At 40.2% G+C, this 17483-nt stretch overlaps 1 protein-coding gene, 1 long non-coding RNA gene and 1 other non-coding gene across 6 annotated transcripts; 1 reads left to right on the top strand and 2 right to left on the bottom strand.

Annotated features, from left to right (window-relative positions):
- Positions 1-398: 398 nt before the first annotated feature.
- On the bottom strand, positions 399-3591 carry c13h17orf97 (chromosome 13 C17orf97 homolog). 4 transcript variants are annotated; one of them, XM_031280806.2, is made up of 3 exons: positions 3128-3591; positions 2798-3023; positions 399-1734 (listed from the first exon to the last, which is right to left on the bottom strand). In XM_031280806.2, exons 2-3 carry the CDS (start codon positions 2919-2921, stop codon positions 1316-1318), a joined length of 543 nt encoding a protein of 180 aa, XP_031136666.1. In that variant the 5' UTR covers positions 2922-3023; positions 3128-3591; the 3' UTR covers positions 399-1315. The 4 variants fall into 4 exon arrangements, with proteins under 4 accessions (XP_031136666.1, XP_031136667.1, XP_035864942.1 ...); XM_031280807.2 differs by having other exon boundaries at positions 3124-3591; XM_036009049.1 differs by having other exon boundaries at positions 2798-2984; positions 3129-3588.
- A 190-nt stretch (positions 3592-3781) lies between these two features.
- On the bottom strand, positions 3782-3853 carry trnaw-cca. Its single transcript has one exon. It is a non-coding gene; the product is annotated as a tRNA-Trp (tRNA).
- A 4389-nt stretch (positions 3854-8242) lies between these two features.
- Positions 8243-15939, top strand: LOC116037104. Its single transcript, XR_004101788.2, has 2 exons — positions 8243-8544; positions 15373-15939. It is a non-coding gene; the product is annotated as an uncharacterized LOC116037104 (long non-coding RNA).
- Positions 15940-17483: the final 1544 nt, after the last annotated feature.

Here is a 17483-nt window from a genome sequence, read left to right on the forward strand (position 1 = left end):
CTGCTCATCTCACTGGCTGAAGGCAATACTGACTGCCATGATATTCCTGCAACTTCACATCTCATTTATAGCATTATACTGTTCAGTAACAGCTTAACATCTTAATATATCTACCAGGAACAGCTCCAAGTCTTACTTTGCATCCAAACACATTGTTACAGTGAGTAAAATAATTTAGCATATTATGTATTCTTCCGGTGAGAAAAATATCAGCTTTATTCTCCTAAGGATTTTAAATGAAAGATTGTCTTTGCCTCTTACTTACAATGCTGAATATCAATCCTCTTGTTAATAACTTTGTTATCAATGCAAAGAGAGCACTGATGCCCAGGGACAAATAACAGGGATGTAGGCTTACTTGTCATTTAAACTTTTTTGTCTTGTGTTTCACTTTGTTCATACATTAAAAAAAAATCACAGGCACAACAGTACTGTATATTTTTGCATTCATTGACTGATCGTCCAGCAGTGGTAGTGTTTCTAAGATTTACATTTTAGCTCCTTTTGAAGATGTAGCTTTTTAAAGTATCTTTTAGCATTAGCATTATGTAGAGAACTGTATAGAGCAGCAAGAAATAATCAGAAAGAGAGAGGGGTAGATACATGGCTAGATTGAGGATTTTGCATATTAGACCACTAGTACAAAAGGTCAGCCACCATGCTTAACAGATAGAGATTTTGAACACATTTTATTAGACAGTGTGACAGCATAGTAACACAGTGTTACAGCAGTCACATTTCATTTTTTGTTAGATCACTCTGGTTGATGGCTTTCTGGGTATTTTTGTATTAAAAAAAAACAAAAACAAAAAACAACTGCTAACCTGTATTTTAAAGTTCTTACAATGTAGGAGGGGAAAAAGTAATGTGACCCCTATCCATTTAACCCTCCTCTACCTCACGCAGATGTGAGGGGGGTTTAGTGGTATTATCCTGATTGGGTTTCAATCTTGAAAGGTCAACTTTGGGTCTTTTCTGTAAGTGTTGCATAATTTAGATGCAGAAGTTAAACTGTGCAAATCCTCTATTAAGTTTTTAACAGGCTCATTGACCAGGAGCAGGTCCTGTCCTTCGTTCACGGACAGTCGTGGCACTGTGGTTACGTGTTGGTTTTGTACCTGACAGAAAGTATTTCTATCTGGTGCTTTAAAGGGTATTGAATTGGAAACATGCTCAGTTTCTCTTTAGTCCAACGTCTTAACGGCATCCAAAGATCTTCACTCTGTGCCTCACTGAGATGAACCTCATAAGGCTCCCATCTGCTTCTTTGATTCAGTCTGTGCTTAAATGCAGTACTGACTCCTGTGGGTCAGATTCAGTTAAAGCCTTTTTCTCTTTGCTCTCCTTGAGGAAAAGTCGGTCTCAAGGCACCCTGGGGTTCTTTTAACAGAGCATCTCTGTGTGCAATGTAACGCTGCCGCCTGTTGGCCCTGTACAGCTCCAGCCTCTTCTCCTCAGCCTGGGGGTCGTCCAGCACTCCCTCCCACCTCAGGCTCTCCCTGGCCTGGGCGCCGAGCTCTCCACTGCCACTGGTTTTGTTAGTAGCTGTAAGCAGGGCCGGGGAACCCTTGGGGTGTTTTTTGCTCTTCCTGGCGCTGCCAGTGAGCTGATCTCCGTCCTTCTTACTGGTAGCGCTGAGCTTGGGCAACTGGGCTCGAGGCTGACCTGGACTCAGTGGGGGCTGCAGGGACACTGGCGAGGTCCCGGGGGGCAAAGATACAACCTGAGGTTTGTCTGTAGGGAGGCAATATAAACATGTAGGCTCATGCACACCTCCAAACAAAGCTGAGGGCTTAAATTACTAATGACTCCCTCTGGAGTTGGAGGGGTAATGGCTTAGTTTACAGTAATGCGCTATAATAGGCCAGTGAGTTTAAGCGACATAGGGGCTATTTTCTATTGACCTATTTAACTGCATATGCAATGCATATGGATGTGGATCCCCATCTCTCTGTCAAGTCTCTAATCAAATGCTCCACAAAACAAAAAATGTAAGAAAACAATTTGACTGACAGTAATATGTCTATAATGCACTGGTGATGGACAATGTTAATGACCATGATGGGAAAATAAGCAGAACTGTTATATGCAATTTTACTTCCTTTGCTATACTGTAGTATAATACCGCTACAATTTAAATATGCAGAAATGCAAATGTAAAAAAACTTTGAAAATGTTATTACTTTATTTTCATTTTTTTGCATAAAAATGTCCATTTGCAGGCTTTGAAACGTAAAACCATTAATTTTGAAAAATGGTACCTCTTTGATTGCTAATTATTATTGATACCTCGGTAGTACTTTGTTGACTGACTCTTTACTTGAGTATTTCCATTTTCTGCTGCTTTAGACTTCTGCTTCACTACATTTTAGAGGCTATTACTGTGCTTCTTACTACACTACATTTGTTTGACAGCTGTAGTTCCTGGTTTTAGTAATTTAATTGAACACTGTTCCTTAAATATGATGCATTGTTACAGATTAAACTACCCAACGGTGAATAAAGTGTTCAATTAGCTCAACCTCAACCAAACAGCCTACAACATCAGTGCATTAGCAATAATCAAAGTTGTAATACAATGCAACACTGACTGTGGCCACTTTCTGGCTACTTTTACTTTTGAAACTATACGTACATTTTACTGATAATGCTTTCTTACAATTTTGAATGCAGGACTTTTACTCTTAATGTGTTATTTTACTGTAAAACTGATTTTACATAGTCTAATTGTATTGCTACTTGTATTGAAGTAATGGATATGAACACTTCTTTCTATCTTCCCACTAAGTATATGTACCTGTATTATCTGGAGGAGTAGTGGAAGCCTTGGCTTTCTTTCTCTTCTTCTTCTTATTCTTCTTCTTTTTATTGTCAGAGCTCCTGGATGGCTGCAGCAGCTTACAGTTTTTGTCTTCAGGCATGATGTATACAGTCACACACACTGCTGATGAATAGGTCTGTGCAGGCTAGTAAGGTGATTGTGCCGACGGATAAAATGCTTCTTAGACGAATCCTGTCTCTTACTGCAAGACCATTAACGTGGAAAAATTAATGTACAATTACGATCCTTAAGACAAGTTAACTATAAACTGAAAAAACAGAGACTTGTAAATCTTCGTTTACTCACTAGAAGCGGAGCTGTTGAAGCGAGTATCGGAAGCTTTAGTCCCGAGACAAGCTGCTTTATTTTCCGTGGTTTACGGCATAAAAAGGCAACAGAAAGTGGAAAATGCTGGATGCTACAATGCTACCTGCTATTTTCGTATTTCGTATTTGTTCCGGGACACGCTTTTTCCACAATCACGCTTCACCATTTGATAGACTCACGGACGCGTTGCCCAGTGACGCGTCTCCATACCAACAGGACACACCTTCTTGGGAACGTGTGAAGATTTACTTATTAACTTTATTTACTGCCGGTTAAATCTTTTTACATCTATGGTGAAATCTCGCTTTCTTTACAGTTTTAATTCCTGAAGCATATTTTCTTTTAAATTAAACGGCATGTTCTAGTAAATAAACTCGATCAGTATGCAAAACTTTCCCATGTCCTGGTTAACTCTTCAAAACTAAAGTCCCTTAAATGAAGTTCAAATTCATTCACTCTAACAATTACTGACGTTAGTCTGTAGGATACGTATTTCAGCCTGAGTTGGTAGGAATAGGGTAATACCAAATTGGCATGAGGAACTAAGATTTGGACACAATAACAGCAACGTTAACTATGGTTTGCAATGCAAGGTCATAACAACCCATTATATTCCAGGTGAAGGCAAATATTTGACCCCGACGTGATTTGAACACGCAACCTTCTGATCTGGAGTCAGACGCGCTACCGTTGCGCCACGAGGTCGTTACACAAACTATAATCTGACAGTGACCAGACCTAACATGACGTAATAGTTTAGGCCTGACAGATGTATTTAAGTCCTTAGAATGAGATTTATTGGCCAAGTAGGCCTAATACCCAGCCGGCACATGACCGACCTCAACGTCGAAACCAAATTCAACGGTGATTCAACCCTGGACCATGATGTTATTTCAACCGTAAATAAACATTAAAATGCCAGCTGGGTATGTGTACACTTACAAGGAATTTTCCATTACTTTCAATGTTACACACAGTTCCGAGAACAATTACCAGGAAGATAGATAGAAATAGACAGGCCTACAGCTTAAATCAATGACAATGAAGCTGAATAGAGATGGGAAAACATAAACATTTAACTATAATGTGCATACAACATTTTACGCTGCTATGGAATATCTAGCCTATAGAATGATAGCACTACTCCGTTTACAGTCCATAAAAATAAAAACCAAGTGTATTTCTTTTTTCCAAATGATCACACAGCATCACTTGAGTTGTAATAACTATTTTTTATTTTAGTAAGGTAGATATTGTCATTAGTCGCTGTCTCAGTAAAGACTGTTACTATTGGATTTATTAGTTTTGGACTTATAGGATCTTATATTTCTACAAAATGTTGCCCATCATGTCTTTGTCTTTTTTCAGTTTGGAGTCTATATAGGGTGGATATATGAGTTCCCCTCTCTTCTCATCCTCTTAAAATTATCTTTTTTTCCCCTTTACTTGTTGGTTGTCTTAGTAGTGAGCTAAGTGGTCTTCAGTTCACCTACTTCTGGGACAATTCCACAGACACTGAAGCCATCTGGTGGACACAAAACAAATTGACCAATCCAAACAGAACATTTCAACTGCATGCTTTCTGTCGTCACAGTAAAATAAAATCTCAATTCAAGGAAGCACACACGATCATCAGATGAAACTGGGGCAGTGTGAGTCAGTCTAAAATATTTTAAGCCCTTGAATCAATTTGGGAAGTGGTCCTTCAGTCATTGACGAGATGTCTGAGTGAGCTGGACAGAAGTAGCTGTCCTTGAGCTAAAGGCACAATAATAAAGAACAAGGAAGAGTCAGTGCACGTGTAAAATATTATGATATACGTAAATTCCATTTATGTCACACTTCATTTTGTTATGCTCATGAAATGTACTTGAGTGAATCTTTTGGGATCTGCAAAGGTTCATAATGAGACTATATAACTTACAAAAGAAGCCTTACTTGGTCTGGTATGACCAGAAGGCTATGGTAGCTTGGCTAACTTTCGATATTTAACTTACATTATAGAGTCAGTTTACTTTACTTTACGACTCCTCTCTACTTGTGCTGCTGTTACACTACGTTTAAGCATTAATTTCCACTTGTTGCCACAGTGGCAGCTATTTAACAGAAGCTCCACAGTCTCACTTTAAACCACATTTAAACCTGCAATTACTGATTCTTTGGCCATTTGGGTGCAGCAGAAACAAGATATAAAAGCAACACCGACATATTGTAATCTTTAACAATTGCCTATTTACACATCCAGCAGATATACGCAGCAACCTTAACCTTCATTTAGAGTTGTGGCCCACCTGATGTATATGAAAATATTGATTATAGCAGCTTTAAAGGCAGTTTCATGTAAAATGAAGTGTTGCAAAATGTTGTACTATTGATGGACTGTTTGATCTGCGGAGAGTATTTTTTATTAGTAGTATTATTTAATACTTCTATTTCTGTATCAAAAAAAAAGAAAACATTTCCGCACTGATTTGTTTAAGTGAAAGAAGAGCTCTGCGCTAACGTGTTACTGATGTGACATTACCATGTTCTTTTAAATTGCTGCATGGGGATTTCATATGTTGCCTCTGACAACATCCACAGCACGATGCCTGGTATTTCCCAGGGAGTTTCCATCCTATTCCTGTCCCACAGAATCCAGTCCCCCACTGGTTCTTCAGGACAGAGTCACATTTATGTTTACAGACAGAAACAAACACACACATGCTGAATTTATTAAGTTGGACAGTCTGGCCCTTTGAAGCACAATCCCTTTTAAAGCATAACACACAATGTCACCTTTCTAATAACTGCTTGGAAACTAAACTTAGATGCTATGTTCTGTCTGCAATCAAAATACATACACCCACCAGTGCTAAGAATAGTCTCAATCTCTGAGCTCAAACAAGCCTGTCCTGCTTCTGCATTTCCTCCCCACATATCAGAGCTCTTCCAGTAAGAACTACAGGAAGAAAGATAAATCATGATGCTGAGTCAAAGAAGACGCGTAACATTTATCCATGCAGTAGTGACAAAGTTCACAGTGAGATGAAGACATAATACAAATATTGTTTTTAAGGGCCCCGTTTAAAAAGTGACAGAGAGTGGGCTGTCAGGATATCACAAAAACAAAATAATATTTCCCATGTTTGTGCAGGCAAGATGAATACTTTGAACACAAAGCACATTTACACTTATTTCATTTTTCACACAACCTTTAACCCACAATTCTGTTTTTATGTGTTGTGAACCATTTCCCTTACGATTCACGGATAATGGGTGGGGGAAGATGTGACTCGCATGCTCCACCATCTGGTGCAGCCATCAATATACAAAACAGATCTTGAGTTGCAGTAAGTGCACTGGCATCTGCTTGCAAGGCCATTTTCAATAACAGCTTTTGCAAACATGCCAAATTAGAGTTTGTTACATAAAAGCCTTAGAAATGTGAATCCGTCACGGTGAATGTTTAACAGAATGGGGTTTAACCTTACTGGTATACTTCTCTCTAGATATGGATAGCAGTTAGGACACAGTCTTCAGAGGGCAGTTAGATCATCTTACGTGTAGAGTACAGCTTATTCTTTTGGCTGAAAATGTTTTTCGCCACAGACATTTAAACCCTAACCAACTATTTGACCTTGTGAGCTCATAACAAAAGATTCACAAATATATAAAAAAAAGTGAAGAGCACATATTTTAGAGGCAAAAGCTATGTATACAAAAGAACACTACGAGTGATATGATGAATTGTCTTTCCTTTACTTTTAATACTGTTCCTACATTAAGTTGCCTGTGATAATGACGATTCATAATAACTGCCACCTCCAAAAATGCTTAAAAAGGACATTGTGGCTGAATCAGAAGGCAACAAATGTCACCAGTTAGCAATGGAGTGATTGACAAGGTGTTTTTCACAAAATCTTCAAAAATCTCAAATATTCTTCGATATGATTTTTATAAAGTTGTTATAAAACAGGCAGAGGAAGGAGAATGAGACAGCGGGTTTGGTCTCGTGAGTATTTGCTGTGTGTGCTCAGTGTGTCAGGTGACAATGAGGAAGCAGTTTCTTAAACTGCAGCAACCTTAAAGCTGCAGAGTGACAAAAAGCTCAGGTTCACACTGATTGGTATTTGAAGAGACAGGAAAAAAGGAGACAGGCCTTACAGTCTTTGCCGTGAGAGTGTCCATGTGCATCAGTGTAGAGACGCTAACACGTTCATCTTCACCTGCTCATGTCTCTGGTGGCCATTTACAGATGTGTTTGCTGCCTAGCAGCATAATGTTTGTGTGAGTAGTTGCAGGTTCAAACTGATACCTTAACAGCTGCATTGTGAGAAAACTCATCCTGAATCTTTTAAATGTTGACATTTCATGATTATAATTCTCCCTGAGACTTTCAACACACGTCAGAAGCAGAGTAGCATTTAAGATGCACATGTCTAACATGTAGGCCTATGTAACTTCAGAGGTCAGACCAGTAGCCTTGTTATTGAACAGCTGTATTTTATATTTTAAATATAGAAAAGATGTGGGCGTCATACAACTGTATTAATTCTGTGCGTGTATTCAATCTTTTTCATTTTGAGTCTTTCAGTGCATTTGTGTGAGTGCATTTAACACCTAGTATTATAAATAGCCTAAGTAAAGCTTTGTTTTAATTAATAACCCATACAACAGATTTATAATAAAACATGTTCATATAGACAAATCAATTAGGCTACCATGTGTTTGTTTGTGATGCTATACTTGTCAAACCTTCACTGGGGTCATACTGTCATAAACTCATAAAAAAGACAGACATGTTGCTTTATGTCCTGAGCAATGAGGCTGCTCTACAACTCCCTTTAATGTCTTCCTGCTAGCCTAGAAATGTGGGTCTGGCTTGTCAGGCTATCTTCCTGCGTGAATAAGAGAAGACTATTAATAACAGGTCGATCTGCTGCCTCATGAGCTGCACAAAGCGTGCACACGTCAGATCCGTGCAGATTCTGACGTCCGCTTCTCGTAGCTTCTACGTCATTACGCTGCCAGCTGATCGGAGGGGAAGCCGGGTGTGTGTCTGACTTGCTTGAGAGAGTGTGAGAGAGAGAGAGAGAGAGAGAGAGAGAGAGAGAGAGAGAGAGAGAGAGAGAGAGAGAGAGAGAGAGAGAGAGAGAGAGAGGAGTTGTGTAAAAGGGGCTGAAGTCCTGCGCTGCGTCCTACACTGCTGCTGCGCTGCTAAGAAAAGTAGGCTGATCACCAGCAGATATCTAAAAGCTGCCAGACCGTTTTATATCGTGGAAGTAAAACAAACAGACAACGACACACCCTGTTGTAGGTCCACGACTCCGCCGGAGTAGTGGGCGAGGCAGCCTGAACTCCGCTGGACCGTCCTGATGGTTGGCCGCGCAGGAGCAACCCGGCCGGTGGTCAAGGTGGGGCGTATGACTCGCTGTGAGGCTGTCTGTGTGTTTCTGCTGGCTAAACGCTTCTTCCTGTCATCCTGATTTAGCCTGTGGCGGCTTGATGACCCAGTTTGCGTTGAAACGGTAACTGGGAAACCAGTCCTTAATAATATTCATGTAGATTTCTGGTTAACAGCAGAAGCTTTCTGCACAATTTGGCGTCGTCAGATTGTCGAGGATATAGATTTGATGTTAGTAGTTCTGGCTGAAGGCCTGTCTGTGTGTCATGTAGATCATATCCTCCAGGCCCACTGACACAGAGGTGCTGAAATGAATCATGGGCACCCTAGAAATTTGACCACGACCTCTAAGCTCCTGCAAACATTTTATCAACATTTAGATGATGTTATTTTACAAAGGCTGGTAGCAGCTAAATGGATGCTTGGAATGTGCTAAAAAGTCAGAATTATGACTAAATTAACACCGAATGGAACAGAAAAGCCAGCAAAGGTACACAGACAGCATGCTATAAGTGCTAAAAGATTTACAGGTGTATTTTACATTATATTTAAACCAATTGTGTCATCAAGTATAGAAAAACAGAAAACTTGTAGCCTACTCAAGTCTCCAGAGAATTTGTTTAGTAATATGTACTAGCACTTAACTGTCAAATGTTGTATTATAGGCTATATCAACCTGTGAAGTCTGCATTTATGTAATCCATACGTGTCAAAAAGTGTCAGATTTGCTGAGTTCATAATAGGCCAAGGAAAAAGCCTGTGCTCAAGTAGGGGATAGGTGAAAATCAGGAAGATAACTAGGGCGATAGATAACATTTCTCAGTAATGCAGTGACGCCAGCAGTCATCTGATCTTTCTTTAAATTAAAGATATACACAAGAATATTACTTTGGATGTCAGTAAGAACGAGTTAAACATTATTACAGCAGGTGACGTATTTAGGCCTCTCAAGTCTCCTCCATTAATTTATATACAATTCTTTTTTTATATTTTAAAAGCAAAGTGCAGTAATGCATACCTAAAGTAGCATTTCTCTGGGATAATGGTTAGGAAGGGAAAGCTTACTGTAGTGTACGTTACATCGATGGAGCCTGTCTTACATAATTGTACAGCCAGAGTTCAGTGTGCCGGTAGGAATGCGCAATAGGCTGTGTCACGAGCTGCATTTGTGCCATTGCAACCCGGAGCGTGACAAGCCACCCTGTCAATGAGGATCACACGGCAATGACAGGGTGTCAGTTAAAAAGCAACTAATCTTGACTACATGTGTTGTTTGCCCTGCATCCAGGCAAAAATAAGCAACCTCCCCTGTGCTGGTTTTATTGCCTACATTTGCAGAAGTGAAGCCATCTTGCTCAACTTGGGTTACACCCTTCATTCCTATTGCGTGCCTTGTCAAGGGAGGATGGGGCAAGAATGGATGTGTTATGTGGGTTCATTTAGGGTAAAATAAATCCAGTTCCTTCAAACAAAATGGCACAGACTGCCTGAGGACAGACTTACAGGCCTCATACCATACCATCTCCCAGGATGTCATGAATTCAGAATGGCATTCAGCTATTCCTCTTAGCAAGTAAAAACAACACACACCCTTTATTTGTACTGATCTCGGGATAAAAGTCAGATAGCCTTCAAAGTCCTGAAAACCGCTAGCAGCAAGAGCATAAGAAGAGGCTCCCTGCACTATGATCAGTGTGTTGCCAAAGCCACCGCCCTTTCCCTGTCTTTGTCCCAATTCCCAGTCTAAAATGATCAGTGTATATTGCAGACTACATCTGGGGGAGTAAACTCTCTCCAACATGGGCCCCACCCACACAGCAGAGGAATATATGTATATGTAATAAAACATTTAATTATCGCGTGTTTCTGTTCACAGAGCTGTAGCAGCAGTATGCAAATCTACAACTCCTGTCATTTCATCTGATAATTCTACAATTCCTCACATATTTGCTTGCACAGTTTCATCCCTGATGGTCAGACCGATGATTGAAGTATCTTATCTCGTCACCTCATGTGGGATTCTCACACAACGGCATGACACTGATTATGAAAAGATCAAATGAGTGAACTCGTAGCATGGAGAGAGGTCTGACCCACTCGCCATCATAATGCCCTTTTTTTGTTTTCTGTTCTGGTCTCTTCAACAGAAGTGTGCAGCTTCCACCTGTTCGCATCTCACCTGACTTTTATTATTTATAATTTTCAGTAATATTTAAGCTCTCTAGATAAATAAATCTGCTCTGGTTCTTGCAGCTAAGTCTAAAAAAATATCAATAATTCCTCCTTGCATTGTACATGGTTCCTTCACACTCTGTTTACACACCATCATACCTTTTTCTTTTTTACACGGACATCCTGCCTGCTCAACTCCAGTGTGTCTTTCCTTTTTCTTATCCTCCCTGTTGTGGCAGAGTATGCACGTCCCAGATAAGCTTAGTCTTTTGTCTATTAGACTGTGTTATCTCTTGTTACACCATTGCCCCATGTATAAAAGCCTGTCTCAAGGCCTTCCACAGTGGCTGTCATGTGGCTCAGTCTGCCAGAGAAAGGGAGAGAAGGAGAGGGGAGGGTGAACCTGACAGAGAAGCCACGTCCGCCTCGTCCGCTGCAGACCAGATGTTAACGAGTAGATAGAGAAAAGAAGGGTGAAGGATAGAGGGATGGAAAAGCAGGAGTGGAAGAGACCGTGCGAGCCCACAGCAGCCGGATGGAATTTCTAACATACGCAGCTGGAATGTCAGGAATGCAGGACAGTCTGATCTGACTGAGAGAGAGGGTAGAGAGGACAGACAAGTTAGGAAAGACTCAAAAAGAAGAAGTAGAAGAGATATGGGAAGAGAGTGGCACAGCAAAATAGTCGGAGGCTCAACACTGCCCATCATTGTGAACATAAAGATACAGAGTCACTGTTTGTGGAAGGAGTGGCATGCTATGGAACAAATAACTTATTCAGTTTAAGTTTGAGGTTGTGGCAGCCATAGTCAACAGTTATGACTATCAGCGGCCCTGTGTGTGGCCCCATGGATGCATGAAGAGAACGGTGTGGCCCGAGGACTTTTAGTGTACATTCTACATTCTCTCCCCTGACTTAATTCAGACCAACACTGGCAGGACCGCGTGTGTAGGCCTGTGTGGGGGAGAAGGGCGGTGGTTGACTTTATGATACAGATGTAACAAATGCCGGCCTTTTTTTGCAACGTACAGTTCACAAGATTGTGTCAAATCAGTGTTTCTGGCATTTGTTATTAGTCATGCTTGTGGTGTGTCAGTCGGTCAGTCAGTCAGTCGCTCCATCATTTTGGTCCAGCTTGTAATATCTCAACTCAACCTATGGACGGATTGCCATGAATTTTGGTACACACATTCATGAACTGTAATAACTTTTCATATAACACCATCATCAGGTCATGGCCAATTAACCAATGGCATTCTCATCAGCCTCAGTTTTACTTTGCTATTAAGCAAAATGTTAGCATGCTAACACGCTACACTAAGATGGTGAACATTATACCTGTGTACACTGTGCCTAAATACCAAGCAGCAACCTCTGGGCCTGAAAACTGAAGCCAATGTGGAAGTGGCTTAAACCCGCATTCTATCTAATGGCCAGCATTGTATAGAAGTCTATAAGAAAATGACCCTACTTCTCACTTGATTTATTACCTTAGTAAACAATTTCCTAATGAGTTTAGGGTCTCAATCGCTAGTTTTAAGTCTATTTCAATACAGCATGATAAATTATGGACTCATTTATTTTTTAAAACACAATAAAGCAGGGCATACTTTTGGGCGTGGCAACCTTATCACTGACAAGTTGCTACCACGGCGCCGTGCATAGTGTGCTTGCGTTGTCTGTCAGATCCACCCCTCATTCCTCCACAGCTCCACCCTCTTGTCCAAATACATAGTCACATCTGGCTGCAAAAAAACCAAGACGGCAACAACCAAAATGCCAAGCTCGAGGCTTGAAAACGGTAGTTCACAAACCAATGGGTGATGTCACAGTGGCCACGTCCACCTCTTTTATACATTCTATGCAACAGCTTCACAGAGACACTAGCATGACTGTAGTCTCTGTCGTGTTTCCTGGTGGCCAACAGCGGTACTGCAAACATTTTAAATCCTCTTGTTTCCCCTATAGAGCGCCATTATAAAAGATATGTCTTTAAAACTGATGACTGGACAAGTCATTTATTACTCTTTGTATTATGAATTTTAATAATCAAGGGTCTAGGGAAGCCATTTTTATGTACATCTTGGGATGACACACTAAAACACGTGTGCAGTGGGCCACAAAAGGTGGAAGCAAACCAGGAAGAGACAACAACTTTGCCGTGCGCACTAGTGACTAGCAACTGCCAGAAAGAGGCTCAAAGTGTGTGGCTTCTGCCAAGTTTAAGTGCCAATGTCTTTTTCCTTTTAAATAAATAAACTTAATTATTTACAAAAAGATAAGCATGGGGTGTGAAGGGCAGCTACATCAGCAGTGTAAAGCAAAAATGTCAAACAAACCAAATAGGCCTACTGGAGATGTGGAGCCTTTCGAGAGAGCAGTCTTGCTTAAATAGGCCTGGTAGAAGTTCCAGCACATTCGGCTAGCGAGCCTCAGCTCTCACCGCAGACTCCTGAAAGAGAGGAGAGGTGAAAATCCTGCAGGCAGAGCAGAAGAGACATTGCAGCAACTTTCATTGGAATTAATGGGCGCCATTTTATAGTCCAGTAATCAGTTACATGACTCACTAATTTACAAAATTAACACTTGATTGTAGAACATTTATGAGACCCTGCTTTGATTGGGAAACAAGTGTTAATCTGGCACGACATTGGCAGATTTCTTTTGGTGGTTTAAAAAAAAGATAAGAGTAGTAGATTTGACTATTGACTTTTTTATTTTTTCAGTGTACATCAGTCACAAGTCAGAACAGGCCTCTGTTCATGCTGACTCACCCACACTGCTGATACATTTGCCAAGAGGTGGGGGGAAATCTTATTTGTGTACAACCTGTGTATTTTCCATTTTGATCAGTTATATATTTGCAAATAGAAATTACTCGATGGCCCTCTCAGGAAGATTCTGAAATAAAATCCAAACTAAGTGTGAGACAAAATGATCGCTCCCTGCAGCAGCGTCTGTAAAATGTTAATACGTCTTGTTTGTCCCCCCCTGCTGTGCACAGTCTACAGCCCGCGGGACACTCAAATACCTGAGATTATTCTGGTTCTCGTTACTGCAGGAATGTACCGTATGTGTTACTCATCATCAACCAGAGAAGTGGAGCATGTCCTCAATATTTTAAGATCAACACATTACATTCTTCGAAGGCAAAAAAAGCACAGACCTGCTTTAGCTTTACGTGGGGTCAGTTTTCAAAGTTTTAGTATGTTTAATCTCACTGGACATGTTTCATGTATTTGTACATGCAGTTAACAGGGAACTGTTTATGTATTTCCCTACATCAGCTCCAACCAATATCCACGCCTTAAGGTCTGGGTTGGCAAGCTAAGTGGTAATTCAGGTAAGAGTTATGTGTTTTCGCAAACAGAATGATCGACAAAAGAAAGGAAATTAAAGCTTTAGTGCGTAACTTTTTGTGCGGTCACGGAAAGCTTGTATCATGTGGACGCGCCGACAGTTTTGTTGTCATTACTTAGAATTCCTCATGGGGGCGGCAGAAACTACGCACCATAGCTTTAAAAGAAAAAGGAATAAAATATTCGAAAACCCCATGTTTGTGGCTCTATGAAGCAGTTATAGGCTCAGTGGAGATTTGAGCTAAATGCTAAAGTCAGCATGCAAGCATGCTGACAATGGCAATGCTAACATGCTGATGTTTAGCAGGTTTACAATGTTCATTTTAGTTCAGTGCGTTAGCATGCTAACGGATGCTAATTAGTACAGCACAAAGTACAGCTGACGGGATTGTCATTAGTTTTACAGGTATTTGGTCATAAACTGGTTACATGTATACATATAGTGGATTTAGTGTAGACACAATTAATCATATATATATATATATATATATATATATATATATATATATATATATTATATATATATATATATATATATATATATATATATATATATATAATTTTATTATTATCTTTTCTATGTGAACATGTCAATGTCATGTCAGTTGGAGAAAGTTGCCTGCCTAAAACATAACTACTTAACACACCCCAAACTCCAGATTAAGATGCTGGAAATTAGCTACTTCTATCTATTCATGTCTATTCTACTTTTTCATGTGTAAACATGCAACTTAGTCAGACTTATGCAAAGTGTGCTTTGAACTTACAAGCTTCAACATGTAGAACACATATATCCGGTGTAGCTACATGCTTCCTCTCTGGGAAACACCTGAACATTCACTTGATTAATTAAGACTTAAAAAACAATAAGTTCTTAAGACTTCTGAAAGGATTCCAGGATCTCTGCTAGAGGCTGTCTACTCCTCTTTATCTCCTCTTGCTCATGTTTTGTAACCACGGTAACTGGAAAAAAAAGAAAAGGAACTGGCCTGTGATTTTGAGCATCCTAACTAAGAGAATATCTAAGAATGTCTTGCTGGCACTGTCTGACGTGCAGAGGCAGAGCTGAGCAGCTGATGCATGTATCCCTCCTGGTAATCTGACGCATGATCTTTTGTGCATCTCCCCAGTCCTTACATATCAGATCATTTCACCCACTTACTCACAGCTGATCGCACACTCTGTGGCTCGACTGGCACCCACTTACTGTACGTGTGTGACTGGCTGCAGACCACCTCATACCCACGCTACCAGAGCAGGGAGTTTAGAGGGGAAGTTAAAACGATCTTTTCTTCTCTTTCTGCAGGAATACGTGCACCTAAAGCAGACGAAGGAAGGAGGAGTCACCATTTGTGCTTTAAAGCTAGCTGTCTTTTACTCCAGGGTGTCTCTCACACTCTCTGGCTGACACCCAGCGCTCCCTCACCCTTGGCCCCAAATGGCTGACACACAGCAGTTCTTCACTGGCAAGCTTTATGTTCCTGTACACATGCTAAAGCTGCCAGCTGAAGAACTGCTCTGGTCAGCCCTGCCCCGGATGACTCAAGAAGAGGAAGTCGATGGGGGTTGCTGGGAAGAGGACTGAGAAAGGCGGTGTTTCACCCACTCAGTAGTCAGACTGGACTTTAATAGCCGGAAAGATTTGAGCCACCATTGTTTATATTCCTGTGTTAATCACATCTATGGTATATTTTACTTTAGGCAATACAGAATGTTTATGTTGTGGTCTTTTTCTCACAGAAACCTGCATACATTTTGTGCGTGATGTGTGCTTTTTTTCCTACAATAAAGAACAATATTTCCTCAAACTACAGGTTTATTGTTGTGGACAAAACTGCAAACTATGAACAATAAAACGTATACCAGCACTGAAGGCTCTCTTGTCCAAAAATCACACACACACACACACACACACACAGATAGATACATACAACATATGTCACACTCATCCCTTTTAACCTATAAATCTCTGGTGATCACATTAAAGAGGAACAAGAAAAATCAGATTAAATTGAAATGCTATTTAAATTTAAAACCTCAGATATATGCAATAACTTGTTAAAGTGCTGACATTTAGTCAGGACTGTATGAATCAATTTTGTTTGCTGTTTCATATTAGATGTGAAAGATATGTGTATGTTCTTCAGGGCTTAAATGCATCACCAGCTGCTACAAACTACAAACTTTTACAGACTCAGGAAGGCATTGATGTGAAATAATCCTTAAAATTGACCAATATTCACTTCAATGCTTAGTTTATTTGGCATCAGCAGCAGGTTAGTTCATTAACTTTATTACTGTAAATCGAATTGCTTTAATGAAGAAAACATTTTGTTTCAACTCTGTCTCCTTCAATTTATAAAATAGCCCTATTGTCATATTTATCAAATTAAATGCTTGTAATTTTCGAGCAAATAGTGCATTCTCCATTTTTCTTCTGATTGAGCTTTGCTGGTTTGCACTGCCAAGAAAAAAACACATCTGAATGAACTGAATAGATAATTGTATGAATATATTGTTTACACTAATTATTGGCCCATTTCAAAGACAGATATCTGTAAATTAGGGAAAATAATCTCAAACTGGGGTGTTGCCGTTGATTGGGATTCATTCATCATTGATGAAACGTTGACCTATCCAGTGGTGGAAGAAGTATTCAGATCCTGTAGGCCCTACTTAAGTAAATCTAGGCCTACTAATACCGCACTGTAAAAATACTCTGTTACAAGTAAAAGTCCTGCATTGAAAATGTTACTTAAGTAAAAGTATGTAAGTATCATGAGGAAAATGTACTTAAAGTTGTAAAGTAAAAGTACTCAATGCAGAAAAAGCCTCACATTTTAGAAACTGGAAATGATCCAAACAGTTCTGTCAATCAACTAAGTGTTTAAAGGTCCAATCATTTCAGTTGGACTTGTAAGCAGTTATATTGTTGGGTAGTTTAATTTATAATAAAACATCGTATTTCATTATGGGTCGTTGTGTTTTGTGTTGCAAAAACACACAAGACTACTTCCGGGGCGCTCCAGTGCGTGTGCGACCCAGCAGCTTGCCCATCCATTGTTTGTTTTTTACTTTCTTATCGTTTTATTGAGTGTCTATTGAGGATGTTAATGTTTATCCGTGAGTGAAAGCACCAGATATTCCGGCGGAGCTGTGCAGATTGCATGCACGGAGCAAACATCGGAAAAGAGGGAGAAGAGGAGGCCTGCATCGGAGACTTAAAAATCAGGCTCGACAACCGCCGTAGGCTACCCCGACTCCCCACAATCCTGCTGTCAAACGTCCAGTCATTAAGACACAAGACAGATGAGCTGGAAGCTTGGATCAGGTGCAAACCTGGCATAAAAGACACTTGTCTTCTCGCCTTTTCGGAAACATGGCTGAGGGAGTCAGACCGGGATGAGGACTTAAGTG

The sequence above is a fragment of the Sander lucioperca genome, chromosome 13 (assembly GCF_008315115.2).
Source record: "Sander lucioperca isolate FBNREF2018 chromosome 13, SLUC_FBN_1.2, whole genome shotgun sequence".
Classification (NCBI taxonomy): Eukaryota; Metazoa; Chordata; class Actinopteri; order Perciformes; family Percidae; genus Sander; species Sander lucioperca.